This window comes from Caretta caretta, chromosome 4 (genome assembly GCF_965140235.1).
Source record: "Caretta caretta isolate rCarCar2 chromosome 4, rCarCar1.hap1, whole genome shotgun sequence".
NCBI lineage: Eukaryota > Metazoa > Chordata > Testudines > Cheloniidae > Caretta > Caretta caretta.
The window spans coordinates 30461904-30476554 of NC_134209.1; the positions used below are offsets into that span (position 1 = coordinate 30461904).

The following is a 14651-nucleotide window of genomic DNA, read 5'->3' on the forward strand; positions in this document are numbered from 1 at the left end:
CACTTTTGCTGGTGACCAGTCTCTCGTTGCAGACCTAAAGAACATAATGTTCAGTATAGATACATAACTCCTTGCATCACATCCGTCCATACGTTTTGCTACAATGACATTGGCTTTTATTTGAAGCCCCCCATGGCACTTTTTGGTGAACTATATAACGTACATACAGGAGATCCCTGTAACCCGTAAGCATCCCCTTGGCTTCAAGAGATCTCGTCATGTGCTCTTGATCATATAGATCATCATGTACACACGTACCTCCTTATTGTTACTTCCTCCTTCCAACTCATGCCGCCTTCTTTGTTTCTTGCACCAGTTGGATCCGGTTATATAGATTATGAGTTGTTTGGGACAAGGAATTTCTTCCTGTACAATGCCTAGTGCAGTGAGGTCCTAACCCTTGACTGGGGCCCCAAGGTGCCACTATAAGATGAAGAAATGGCACATATGTATCAGTAAATTTCCCAAATTGTTACAGATTGCTGGTTGCTTGCGCTAAAATAAAGTCATATAGTGAAACTATTTTTTGCATAGCATCTTTCATACAAGCTTTATTCCAAAATTACGTAGAAAGTTAGACATAGCAGCAGAAGGTATAAATAAGGAAAAGGAGGTGTGTTTTCAGAGGATTTTTGAAAATAAAAGAGACAATGAAGGAGGCAGAGATGCAGGAAGGATCACATCACTAGCACTCAGAAAGTGGCTATTAAGGGGAAGATTAAAAGATAACTCAGCAGGATTAAGAGTGTCAGAAAAATTTTACCTTTCATTTACAAGTCTGGATAGTTCACAGAAAAATATAGATAAAAAACTGTCACATAATCATAATGCCAGGAAATAATGTGTGTGTTTGTGTGTGTATGTGTATATATATCTTCAAGAAAAAATACACTTAACTTGTATTTCACATAGGTCTTTCTATAATGGAAATTTTAATTAACTGGAAAGTAGCCTAAAAATTTCAAGAACAAAAGGGCAAGTAAATACATCTCAGATTCTATTGTGGGAGATTAGTGGGGTTTAGTTTAAGACTTTGTGAAGACATACTTAAGTTACTGTGTTACAATTGGTTGTTTGGAAGCTTGAACAGAGTTTAAATTACTTCGAGGTATCAGGTTAGGCTCATATGCCTAGGGGCTGATGCACAAAGAACATAAATGCTGTAATATTGGCAGATTCTTTTTCAGAAGTTCTTTAGAAAATATCTCTAAAAAGTGTTACTTTCTGCTAGATCCTTTACTGCAGTGCTCCAACAAGGTATGTGTGTAGCTTTAAAACAGGTTTTCTGGTAAAATTCAAGTTGAGTTTTGATTTCATGAAATATAAATGCCAAGAAATGTATCTAGGATGTTTTGTTTAAATCTTGTTTAAGCTTATAGTGTGTTATTTGTATATGTGTATGATGGTCACACCTAAAATGATATTGCCACTGGGGAAAGCAGCTCTTTTTGGTGATACAATCCCTTTGCTCATTCATCAGACATATAGGGTTAAGCTATGCAATCTGCACAGTGCCCTGTGTAGGGGGCAGGGTGAAGCCACACCACAGTGGGAGGAGCACTGACAAATTGTACCTCAGATTGCACAGTCTTTCCTGGGACTGCTTAGACTTCATAGTGGCTGAGCAGTCTGAATTACCCACAATAATGGCTCAGTGCATGGGGAGAAGGCAGCCATGACCTAGCCCTCCCAGAGGAAGCAGGTGATTGACCCCTTGCATGGTTCCCTCTGTGCACTGGCATAAGGGCTGATCACAGTCTGGTCCACAATGGCGAGTATTTTTGAGGATGCTCTTTTCACTAACTTCTGCAAGAGTTAAAAACACTAAAGGCTCAGCCTGCAGGGTCAGCAGTTGCTGGCTGTGGACTCTTCCATTTTTCCCCTCACCTCAGCACCCACACAGAGTTAGAGCAGGAAAACGCTGGGTTCTGTGGGCTTGTATTACTTTAGGCTTTAGCCACATCATCTGATTCTGTGGCTCTCCCTTCAGCACTTGGGCATCCAGTACAAGGGACACACATTTTAGAAATGATTTGAGCTGGATGATCCTGGGTGCAAAGAAATTCGGAGGTGCTTGATTTTCCTAAATTACACCCCTGCTCCATACAAACCACTGATATAGGTCCTTTGACGCTTGAAGTGAGAATCCGATCCAGAGGTAATTACATTTCCAACTCAAAGATTCTGACCTTGGTTTCTTCCAGAAGGTGGTTGGAACCAGCTCCCTCTGGGCCAGTTCAGATCTCCTCTAGATGCTCCCAGCACTCCTTTCATAAATTCCTCAATAATACTGATAAGAGAGGGCTGGCTTGATTGGCACCTACAGTAGGATATTAACATTATCATCCTTCACTCAGTGGCAACCCACAGAGCCATAATGGCCTTTACCAAGTGGAGGAGGACATTCACTCAACCCTGGTAATCTCATAGACAGCCAGGCCAAGACCATCTGATGTATAGGTTGTTGGTTTAGCTCTTTTGTTAGAACCAGGAGTACTTTTTTCAGCCACATAAGGAAAGTTTCTCTCTCTCCTGAATTGGGCAGTAATACCTGTGAGAGGAGGAGTCTCCGTTATTATGAGTTTTCTACCTCCCTGTGGTTTTCCACAACTTGGACCCTGTGTTAATGAGAAAATATAGACTATGGTTTGGCCCATTTCAGTGCTGAATCGCTTGGCCAGCCACAAAATGAAAATCGGCAAACGGATGCGGCTTTTTTGTTCTCAGGTGGCACATAAGGCCTGAGACCTTGTCTTGATAATTGAAGCCTACATTTGTATACTTAGTGCTGTATCCACAGAGAACAAAATCAGTTGACTATAGTATTACAGTAGTAGATGCCAGATGCTCCCACTGCAAATAAAGCCTGTTGACAATATACGTTAATTTGGCAGACTGGCTGTCCTTCTGAGATTGTAAAACTCATGTGAGATTAACATCCTGTCAACGTTAAAGGTAAGAGAGGTCACACAGACCCCAGACATTGTAGTTAAAGAGGAGAATTATACATATCATAAGGAGGCTGGTGCTTCCCAAAGATATTTTTTTAAATGCATTTTCTTCTCAAAAGGCTTAGTGAGACTAGCACATGAGAAACAAAGAGGATTTGCGTGAGACTTCTTGTAAACAGCCTGCTACTTGCCGAACAGAGCTCTCACACTAATCCCACTAATGCCTCACAAAAAAAAAAAAGACATAACAGAATAGCAGTCCTCACATGCAGAGTCCATTTTTAACTATACTTCAGCTCCACCTGTGAATTATGTGGTGGATGTGGCTATGTAACTGTGATGCCTTGTTTTGTGTGCACTGCACCTTTAAATTTCTAGGAACTTTGTCTGTGTGTAGCGACAACAGCCATTTAGATCTCAGAAAAAAGAAAAGGAGGACTTGTGGCACCTTAGAGACTAACCAATTTATTTGAGCATAAGCTTTCGTGAGCTACAGCTCACTTCATCGGATGGATACTGTGGAAACTGCAGAAGACATTATATACACAGAGACCATGAAACAATACCTCCTGCCACCCCACTCTCCTGCTAGTTGCTGCAGCCTCTTCAGATATCACACTCTCTCTCTCTCTCACACACACACACACACAGACAGTTCTCTCCCACAGAGACATTATTTTTGTTCCTCTTTATTGTTATTTTAGATTAAGGAAAACAAAATAATTGAGACTGAAAGTGTATAACTGGTCTGTGGGAAAACATGGAAAACCACAAGTTACATATGTGACGGATTTGGAGCTGCCTGTAATAATTTATGAATACTATATCTCGACTGGGTTACGGTAATGTGTACTGTCAGTCTAGTTTGAGTTAATCCAATGGCAGGATTGTCGGGAAATGCACATGGGCTGAGGTGGGGTGCTGGGTCCTGATATACACTTCTCTACAAACACTAGAGAAAAGACAAGAGCTATTCACTTTGATGCCCTGGCTTGAACACCTGCGGAGCTCACCAAACCGGTTTGTAAACTGAAGCCTAGGAAGAGAGAACTGAAACGTGGATGGATTAAAAAAAAGCAACTCTTTCTCTTTCTGGTGCAGTTATTTTTAGGGAACAGATAGGCCAGATCCCCAGAGATTAAGGGTCTGGGATAAAACTGATCTGGCTAGGACTTCAGGTAGAACTGACATGCATAAACAGACATTTTGTTGTTTTAAAAATCCATTTATTTAATGTTACGCTTTGTTCTTACTGTTAAGATGAATCTTTGTTTTAAGAAGCCAGTTTTGGGTTACTGGATTCACTGCTGGTCACAAGCTGCTAAAGGGAAGATTTTCAGGACTGACCCCAGTCAGACTTGCCAAGTAAGCACAGTAAATACACAGAATAAGGAACCTTATGGTCTGATTCAAGAGTGGGAGAACTGTCAAATTCCACCTTGAGAGAGGTGAAGGAATGAGACCTGAGACAGAGAGACCAAAGAAAGGGGGTCAGAGGTGCAGCTAGCCCTTTAACTGTGACAACATTGCTGCAGGATGACAAGTGAAACTTCTGCTTCGCTTCTTCTTTTTACCAGTACAGACTGGTCCTGATCTCAAAACTGAGACCAAACTCAAAAAAAGCAGGCAAGCCAGTTGGGCATTGTTTTCCACTTTAGTCAGCATCTCTGTGCAAACCTGGTGTAGTAAGACAAAAAGAAGAAAGCAACAGTGGGAAAAGAACCCAACCCATAGAAAATAACAATACTCACTTTCAGATGCCACTAGCCTGCATGATGAAGAAAACACTGTTCTGCATCAACTGAAATTAGACACAGCCATTATAACTGAGACCTAAGCTGCACATTGGAAGACAGTTCAAATTGGCAGTGGGGTAGATATGTGGAGCTTCCTCCTTGTTCCAATCAGAATCTAAATGCACTTTACTTAGTCCAAACATTCTGATAATAACAAACATAAACCTCAGCCTAGCTTCAGTCTCTCAGTCCTAGGTCCCATTATCTTCCACCAAGAGAACCGCTTCCACTAAATAGAGGCCGACGTCAACAAGCCACAGCTGGTCTAATAAGCCAGAGGGACTCAGTCAGCCTCTCCCTGTAAAGTCCCAATATGTGCTTATAGGGGGAGTGAAAAGGAGAGCTCTGCCACTCTGTTACAGCAATGAATAATTCAGCCAGCTCTATTAAAACATATGGTTGACCAAGTGCCCATCTGTGCTGATCAAATATTATTGCTCTATTATATTGTGAAATATTCATGGGCATTGGTAAGAAATAACATACTTTCCATTTCTTGCAGGAAGTAGTTCCAAGCATGAATACTCTGCTTCTGTTTATGAGTGTTCTAGGTATATCCTTTGCTTCTCCAGTAAGTATGACCCCCCAGCCCCTGCAAGCAACAAACACTATCAGAGTTACCGGTATCATCCAGTGATTTGCATCTTTGTGTATGACAGGTGCTCCATTGGCCCTTATATTAACCTAGCTGCCACTGAAATCAATGAGAGTCGGCGATTACAAGGACTTCATGATGTAGTGACAAATGGTCATCCATTCATTACTTAATTGACTGGATTATGCTTCCCTTTTGTACACTGTAGCAAAATTATTATTTATGATTCTGCCTAATACTCTTAAATAACATAACAAATCTGGTGCAGCTTGCAAAATATAAACAGAGCAACTTTTTTTCTTGATCTGATCCTACTGCATCAAAGAGACAGTTTAAAATTATCTGAATTTTTCATTTTTATCTGACTGGCACACATTTAAAATTTGCATTCATAATGTCTTTTGATGCTTTGTTTTACTAACATCGCCTCTTTGCAAAAATATGTGCATAGCAAATCAATTGATGCTTTTCCCCATCTCTAACTCTACATCAATTTAACTTTCCAATTTTGAAACATAAGCCCGTAATCAAGCTGTTCCCCTGGAGGCAATAGTAGAGTCTGCTGGAGAGAAGAGACTGTGTTACAAATCTGGTCAAAGGCTTACCTGGCCTTGTTACAATATCCGAGTCTTCTACCTATCTTTTAAAAGGGGCAGGTGTCATAACCTTTTAGCTAAACTATTTCTTTTGAGAGTCTTAGGTATTGTGCAAATTGCACTGCATTTCCTCAGCCTTCAGAAAATGAGGCTCAATCCTGCAGTCCTTACCCAGGGAAAGCTGGAAAAGGACAACAGGGTCAGGCTTATGAGGCCAGATGCTGATCTCCGCTACACCGCTGTAAATCTATTTTCACTTTGATTTGAAGCAAAAATAAATAGTTGGTGCTTTCAGTGTGCCTAATGTATTAGTGAAATTGCAAATTATTTCAATTGTTGTCAACAGGATTAGATGTTTTGCTCAGCTGTAAGAGAAGTCCATTTTGCCCATAGCTTAATGCTGGCTACTGCAAGTAAATTGAAGTCACACAGCCTCCAGTTCAGCAAGATGCTGCAAAACACTCAAATGTGTGCTTAAGTCCCATTAAAGTTAGTTGGATTTAAAGACATTTCAGTATTTTGTTGAACAGGGGTGGACTTGCTGAATCAGGGCTAAAGAGAAGATATAGATTGTCACCAAACACTGGTAATCTGGCAGGTGACTATTACATTTCCAACAGAGGAAATGGTAATTAATTTGTATTTTTAAGTGGATTTTTTCTTTAGTGCTCCACTATTTCAGTACATTAGGTAAGATATTCTATTCCTTCATTGTGCTTTAGAAACATAATATAGTTTGAATTGTGTCCTCTTGACAGATCAAAAGAAGTGTAAATTTGCTTGGAAGTGGCTATGCGGAAAATGTTGCCAATGTTAATGCCATTAATGCAAACAAAGAAATCTTAAGCAATGGCTCTGGGAATGCTGGGAGGAACCAACAGAATGACGAGAATGAAAACAATGGGCATCCAGAAGGAGCAAAATTCAGTAATTATACAAGAGGACCCAATCAAACTGGAGAGGTGTCTGCAATTGATATTAACAATCCCCAGGGGGCTTATAAGGACAAATCCAATAATCAACCAGCCCCTGAGGACCTTGATAATACCCAGGGAACACAAAACATTGATCAAAATGCTGAGCTCCGCACAGGGAAAGGAATTAACCATCCTCATTTAGACCTACATGTGAACACAAACCACACCAGTGAACAGAATCCATCTGAACATTTGCCAGGGGAAAACAGCGTTTATGGTTCAGCATGGGCAGAAGAGGGTTTTGCACCTGAGGATGCAGAGCTCTCCACTGACAAACAAGATGTCATAGAAGCCCACACTGACAGTGGCTTTAATGTAGGGGGAAAGGATGAGGATATGGATAGTAGCCACCATCATTCGGACAGCTGTTCTTTTAACGATGAAGGCATGCAAAGGGTTGATCCAGGTAATGCTGGTGATAGTGGTGACTCTAACTCTAGTCAGCAGGAAGAAAGCAACAGTGACTCTGAGCAACCCACTCCAAAACACTGCAAGAGTATTCCCAGTGAATCAAAGAGTTTGAGTAAATCTGGTCATGAGAATACTAGTGCCGCCAATGATTCCGTCAGCCAGAGTGTCACTAGTGCCTCCAGTGAATCCAGCCGCTCCAGTGAATCCAGTGAATCCAGCCGCTCCAGTGAATCCAGTGAATCCAGCCGCTCCAGTGAATCTAGCCGCTCCAGTGAATCCAATGAAACAAGACAGTAGAGTTCAATAAGTCAATAGTGACATTCCAAAGGCATCAGATACCAGTCGCCGGCAAAACAGAGAAAAAGGCAACAGCCTACAAACAGGTATCAGTGAAAATAATTCCGATGATTCAAGTAACTAAAACTAACTTGGTAAATGGTAAACAACCACAACTGAAAAGACACCCCTCCAATAGTATCCCCACATAAGTACTCGCCAAAAGAAAAGGAGGACTAGGGGCACCTGAGAGACTAACCAATTTATTTGAGCATAAGCTTTTGTGAGCTACATTCATAGGAATGCATCTGATGAAGTGAGCTGTAAAAGCTTATGCTCAAATAAATTGGTTAGTCTCTAAGGTGCCACAAGTCCTCCTGTTCTTTTTGCGAATACAGATTAACACGGCTGCTACTCTGAAACCTGTCAAATAAGTACTGTAGATCTCTAAAGGACTCTACTTAATTTGCTTTGGTGGTTGCATAATTTCATTCGTGTTAAAGCTTTTCATAATAAAAGAGAATATTATGTTGCATGAACAAGCATATTTGCCTTCCCCATTTGCAGCTTGTAGTTCAAATTCTCTTTTCACTGACACCTGTGCAACCCCAGTGACTTGGGTGTCACTCTGAGATGAATTTGCTTCACATTCAGATCGTTCCAGAATGTTTCAGTGACATGGTGTAACTGTGCCTTGTAGCCTAGCACTGCAGAATCTTAGCGTAATTTAATATTTCAAATTTTCTTTACACATTTGTAATTTCTTAATCAGAGCTACAAGAAAGATTGTTGTTTACCATGCTGTGTCAAAGACATTTCTTACTGCTGCCTTGTATCACTGTTATATGTAATCTGTTCATTCTCTCCAGCTATTTTCAGCCTCATCTATTTACTGTAATACTGTAACTTCCCAGGGTGATGTGCATTAGAAAGAAAGGGGTGGTTTGGCGGAATATGTGAATTTAGCTGGTAGCCCCAGTCCAGTCTCTACTGAGTCTATCCCATCACAGAAAGCACATGTGGCACTAAGTGATACCCTTGTTGGCATAAAGACCACAACTTTTTCTTCTGTAGTTGGCCCCTATAGCTCATAATTGAGTCATATTAGTGGAGCAACGTTGGCGGGACTGTACTACTGAGGTGGCTGAGGAAGTTTGGTCTCCAACATAATCGTTCTGCATAGTCCTATTACAGATAGTCTTACAAATGATGTTTAACTAAATGTATAGGCAGTTAGATCTTGGAGAAAGGTGTGTTCTTACATTGTCTTGCCATTCTTTTTTAGAAGTTGTGAGTATTACCAGTAAAATTGGTTTGCTCTAATGGACTCTTGCTGACTAGACAGTTACTTAGGTGCACAGATGCTGTCTTCAGGATATACTCCCACAAAGAAACGGAAATCATTACAAGGTCAGGAAAACCTCACATCCAAGGCTATCAATCTGGCATCTTTACAAGCAGCTACCACTGACATCAGTGCGAATTGAGGATGCTCAGCACCTCTGGAAATCAGGCCAGTGGTCCCTGCCCCAAAAGTCTTACAATCTAATTAGACATCAGGCAGACAGTGACTGACAGACAATTTGTGACAGTAACAAACAACAGAGGTAAAAGGCAGGAGGGAAAGAAAAGAGTGAAAGGAACAGGATCACATGGTTACTCAGCTATTGTACATGTACTCCTTGGCAGGTCCATTAAAGTTAATTTGATTATGGTAAATGAACTCATTTCCTGTAGTCATTTCTATAAATGATGGGGCAGATTGTGATTGTCTTATTCACACAGGTGAGCAGTTTTTCATGGGACTTCAGTGAAACTACTCATATGAGGAACTGCTTGTTACATTATTGAACTGGATTTAATTCTATGGCCTATGCTATGTAGGATGTCAGACTTAGATAATCACAACCTTAAAATGCATGAGTCTGTGACAATATATAACAGCTCAGGATCAGCCCCTTATGAATTTGAGTAAGGGGTTCACAATCTGCCCCTATATTTGTACAGACCATCATGAAAAAGGTGAAAGACCCGTAGCATATATTAAAAAAAAATGATTATAATAAACAAACCACCCTCTCTCACTTTCATGAATGCTTGTTTGTTTTTGTTTTCTTTTCTTATTTTTGGAATTGCGGTTTCCTTTCAGAATAGCTCTCGGGTGTGGAAACACAACCATATAACAGAGCCAGTGGATTAAGGCTGTCAAAATGACAACCACTGCCTTTACCAGCTGTGAGACACAGAGAACAAAAATTCATTCTTTCACCACGCTACAAAAAATAATAATTAAAACTCTACATACAAACTGTGTCCCCAATGGGATACCCTAGATCTAGCTTTCGAAAGCTTTGGCAATTAAAAAAATACCAGGCCACTTCTCTGCCAGGTTTATCAATTCCAGACACTAACCAGCCCATTTATAGCGCTGGCAATAATTTTCAGCCACTGTTCAGGGACCAAACATTGAGCTTACTGGAGAGATCAGCTGCCACTAAATAAAGCATGGTGCCCTTTGGGTGTTGCTGACTCCAGTTTCAGAGTAGCAGCAACCTCTGAGAGGCGTGACCCCTCTGCTCTCCCCAGAAAACTAACAGGGTTGGTTTTTGGAAAGCAATGATTGACTATGGTTTGGTTTCATATAGCAGTAATCCAGCAAGCTTCATGTTCTTGGGTATTTTTTTTCCCACTTCCCTCCCTAATTTTCTCACTAAAATGTTTCATCAGCAAAAAGACAATGTATTTATAGATAAGAAAACAGAAAAGGAAAAATACAGTTTAAATTCATATATACTGTGGCATGAACATGCCCGGATATTATTTTAAAATATATCTTTATACTTTTTTACTCCCGTAAACGTTTTTCTAGTTTTACATTTATGTTTCCTATTGCTAGGATCATTCACCTTAGTAAATCACCAAGTGGGGTTTCAAAGGTGGGCAAGTGTTTGGAGAAGAGAAAATGAACTCTCTCTATTAACAGGGGAGAATCACTTCTAATTTGAATCCTGTGGTATCTATGTACTGCACACTCAAAGGAGGGAGCAGGGTTTGGATTTTTAGAACCACTCAACACTGATCTAACTCTGCTCCCATTAAAGTCAATGTAAAGTATTGTTTTTTTACTTCAATGGGAACAAAGTTAGGCCATCACCGAGCACTCAAAAATCACATTCTGTGTTTTTACGATGTCTGTTAACTAATGATGGGCAAGGATATGGTACCAATTTTTATTAGGGATCCCCTTCTGATCTATAATACTTCACATGAATTATCCCATTGTTACTGATGATCTTTTATACTACCCAGGCTTATGCAGTATACCTAGTATTTCATCAGTAAATTACTGTTAGATCTGGTGAAGTTAATCATTGTTAATAACATGCACTAACAAATTTAGTCCTCTTTAATGTTTATAAATTCTTTACAAACCGATTCTCATATTCCGCTGATATGTTATTTATAAATATTCACCCAGATAGTTTAGATAAACAATTGTTCACTTAAAAGTTTTTCCACAAACTATTCAATTTAACTATTTGTTATTCATGATAGATCACCTAAATGACATAGTATTGTTTCTGCTCCCTGACTGGTTGACAAACATTTTAAACAGGAGAACAAATAATATTCTTGTTCACATATGAATACTCTTGTCTGAACGCAAATATAATAATACTATTCATAATAAGGGCAGCCAATCCCCAAACATGGGTGTGAAGAAAAATACCACATCATATAAAGGTTTGCAAATTGTGAACAACAAGGGACACTAACAACTGTGCAGAATTCAAAGTATTTGTGAAACCTGTTTTGCAGTATTTGGTCAGTTCTAAAAATGAAACCTGCAGGGAAAACTGGAGAAGTAGAATGATGCATTACACTTCACTATACTAACTTTACTAGGGATGGTTCCTCTTTCATTTCCTAGTCAAAGAGATACACTTATAGAGCCAAAGGTGTTAAGTGTGACTCCCGCTGCCCCTTAGTGATGTGGAATGTACAATAGGCACTTGGTTGGCATTTACCCCTGGCGTGAATTATTAAAGACAATTACTCGGTTGTTAGTGTGAGTTTAGAATCTCCATACAATTTGCTCTGAGCCCAGAATAAACTGTATCTAAAATGGAAGAGGGTATTTAAGCTATTAGTTTTTATTTTACATATATCAGTGCTCTCTGTTGGTCTATAACTGTTACACTAACGCATAACCCATAGAAACTTGTAGTGATGGAGCTGAGGATACTAATTTTGAATGCTGCTCATGCCACCAATATACAGCTGGCAGCTGTCTATGGTGCATGCATGTTTGTGGCCATGGATCATTGCATACTGTGGAAAGTCTGCTCTTTCTAATGATCGCTTCATCAGTGTCTTAGCCATGCTTAAAGGAGAATGCCTCCGATGATAAGGAAATAACTGAGCAACAGGGCATTATTTCTGACCTGGAGGATTTAAGGGGAGACGTTCAAATGCTACAGTGCAAGGAGGAGATCCAAAATCATATCTGGGAGGACTAAGAAGAAACTCTTCATATCAGCTATACACAGTCTCAGAAAGAAGTTTATGCTCTTCTACGTTTCCATTCTGTGTTGCTCATGTATAAGATTTTATATTTTATTCTGCATTGCTCATATATAAGATTTTGCATAGCAATGGGACTAACTGTCAACTCAAACATCCACATTCAGATTCCAAACCCATCCAAGTCTGGATCAAATAATCAATTGTGCTAAAATTTTTGAAACTTTCACGATTCATGAAAATTTTCCCAAACACCCAGTGGCTAGCTGAATCCACACAAATAACATTTATGGCCAGAGCTGGTGTGATAGTGGGGGGAAAACAGCACCCCAAAACCCACTGAAGAATATTTTCACAAACTAAAAGTGCTGATGGGTATTGTAAGGATAAAGTCATTAATGGTTGTGAGGTGCTTAGTATTAAACTGAGGGGAACAGATACAGAATTAGAACTGATTATTTGTACTGGAAGTGCTTTATTCGTTATTTCCCTGTTTTAAGGTTTCAGTCACCTATGTAGGGAGCAGAAACAGTCCTATGCAACTTAAGTGACCAACCCCAACTAATGACTATTGAACAGCAAATAATCTTACCAACATCCAAAAGTAATACACTTTCTTCCAAACTATTTAGCAAATAGGTATGAACAATTAATACATTTAACGGAAAATTAGGATGAGTGCACAAACAATTGAGTAACCAAAATAAAAAGACCAAGTTTGGAGGAATATGCTTCATGACAAATAGTTAGAGCAACGTTAAACATGAGGCCACTAGTCACAGTACGCAGAACCTGGTGTTTTGGAACCATACTGTGTCACTGATTTTCATTCAGAACTTGCACTGAAATCAGTAAGGAGATCTGCTTAAGATGGTACAATATTGCCATTCATTTCCAAAAATATTCACAGATTATTTTTTCTCTATTCAACCAGCTCTACCCAGGATCATGCATCTTTTAACTGCAATGCTGTGTGTTGCAGGAGCACTAGCTGTAGGCTTGAAGGAGGGCTCCTCACAAGTTAAAAATGGTTTTGGTTCTGGGAATGATGCCCCAGCAGCACAGTGGTTTGGCGTGGCCCTTGGGTACATGGATATTTTTGTGCTGGCTCATCTCTAGCTCTCACATGAAAAACATTCTTCTATGACATTGTGAGTTTCTCTAACCTATTTTCTTACACTGCTAACTGAATCTGTCAATATAGAGTACGTATAAACACAAAGGCCATATATTTTTCTGTTTTAATGGGTCGTCTTTACTTCCCCACTTCCAAAGAAAAATTCTCTTTCCGAATAAATCATTGTATTAAAATGAATGATTTTGTTGATTAATGATGTTCTCCCCCAACCTATAGACATCTATAAATGGAGTATTTAATGTGTATGTTCAAAGTATGACTTGGAACTGGGCTATGTATATTTCCTATACTATTAAAATATGTACAATGATGGTAAATTATATTTATTTTTCAGCACAGTGCTCCTGTTTAGTAGATTTCTTTTTTTGCTATTATTTCAGCTACTGCTAGTACTAAAGCTCAGGTGCAGCCACTTCAAACAGCTTCTTTCATGTCTGTAATTATTTACACTTTGGTTCTGAAACTCTCCGTTATGGCTGCTAAATCCATCATAGCTAGGCCATTCTGTACACTATCTATTACAGTAAAAAACCTTGTTTTTATTGGACACCCTTCTACGGGCACTCATCTTCTCCTGCCCTCTTGACGAAAATATGAACATAGATGCTAATCCAGCATGCTGACTATTTACGTGCTTTGCTGGATCATGGCCGAAATGTAGATGTCTACTAGTAGAAAAATTCTGATTCATCTTTTGACACCAGAAATCTTTTCTTAGTTTTTTTTTTAATAGGCTCCTTTATTTATATACAAAAATTGTTTCCCTCCATTATCCCAACATTCCCTGGTTCCAATTCAATTTAACCATGTGCTAAAATGATTTGCTGAATAGGTACCCCTGAGATGAGCTACCTGGGTCGGTGAGGTGCCTTCAGGGCCAACCAATCCCCACCACCAAAAACTACTTTTTAACATTGCTAGTATTGTACATTTTGGTATTTGGGGAGCAGATTTCATACGAATCCAATCTCAACTTTTTGCCTCTATGTGGGTTTTTTTGTTCGTTTTGTTTTTAAGTTAAAACTGGGAAACCCAATACAAATGTCATTTGACACAATGCTCCCAAACTATTAGAAAGTCACATAATGTAGACTGAAATTTTATTATTAGCTTGATCTCCATTATCTGCCAAATATTTTTGCAGGAAGTTGTTTGCTTTTACATGTAAATTAATGAGCTAAGATATAATTTTTTAAAAGAATTAGGAATATGCAGTTTAGTCCCCAATTCAGCAAAACACCAAAAACCTGTGCTCAAATGTTAAGCATGTTCCCAAGCGCTTTGCTGAATCAAGACCTTAGAAAGGGTTATTCTGCTAATCAATTCTTGGTAGAGAAAGAAAGGGGCAACATATTTATATGGCTTTTATCAATCTAATGCAGCATTT

At 39.3% G+C, this 14651-nt stretch overlaps 1 protein-coding gene and 1 long non-coding RNA gene across 3 annotated transcripts in view; one reads left to right on the top strand and one right to left on the bottom strand.

Moving 5' to 3' along the window:
- Positions 1–14651, bottom strand: part of LOC142071740 (uncharacterized) — a 65341-nt gene that overhangs the window by 8180 nt on the left and 42510 nt on the right. The window lies entirely within an intron of this gene.
- On the top strand, positions 1124–9696 carry LOC125635728 (uncharacterized). Of its 2 annotated transcripts, XM_048847778.2 has the most exons (4): positions 1172–1257; positions 2895–2955; positions 5250–5318; positions 6697–9696. In XM_048847778.2, exons 3-4 carry the CDS (start codon positions 5265–5267, stop codon positions 7621–7623), a joined length of 981 nt encoding a protein of 326 aa, XP_048703735.2. In that variant the 5' UTR covers positions 1172–1257; positions 2895–2955; positions 5250–5264; the 3' UTR covers positions 7624–9696. The 2 variants fall into 2 exon arrangements, with proteins under 2 accessions (XP_048703734.2, XP_048703735.2); XM_048847777.2 differs by lacking the exon at positions 2895–2955 and having other exon boundaries at positions 1124–1257.

Coding starts and splice junctions, on each gene's coding strand:
- LOC125635728 (XM_048847777.2), top strand. CDS start 1,141: ATGCACAAAGAACATAAATGCTGTAATATTGGCAGATTCTTTTTCAGA. Junction 1,258..5,249: donor TACTGCAGTGCTCCAACAAG/GTATGTGTGTAG, acceptor CATTTCTTGCAG/GAAGTAGTTCCAAGCATGAA. Junction 5,319..6,696: donor GTATATCCTTTGCTTCTCCA/GTAAGTATGACC, acceptor TCCTCTTGACAG/ATCAAAAGAAGTGTAAATTT.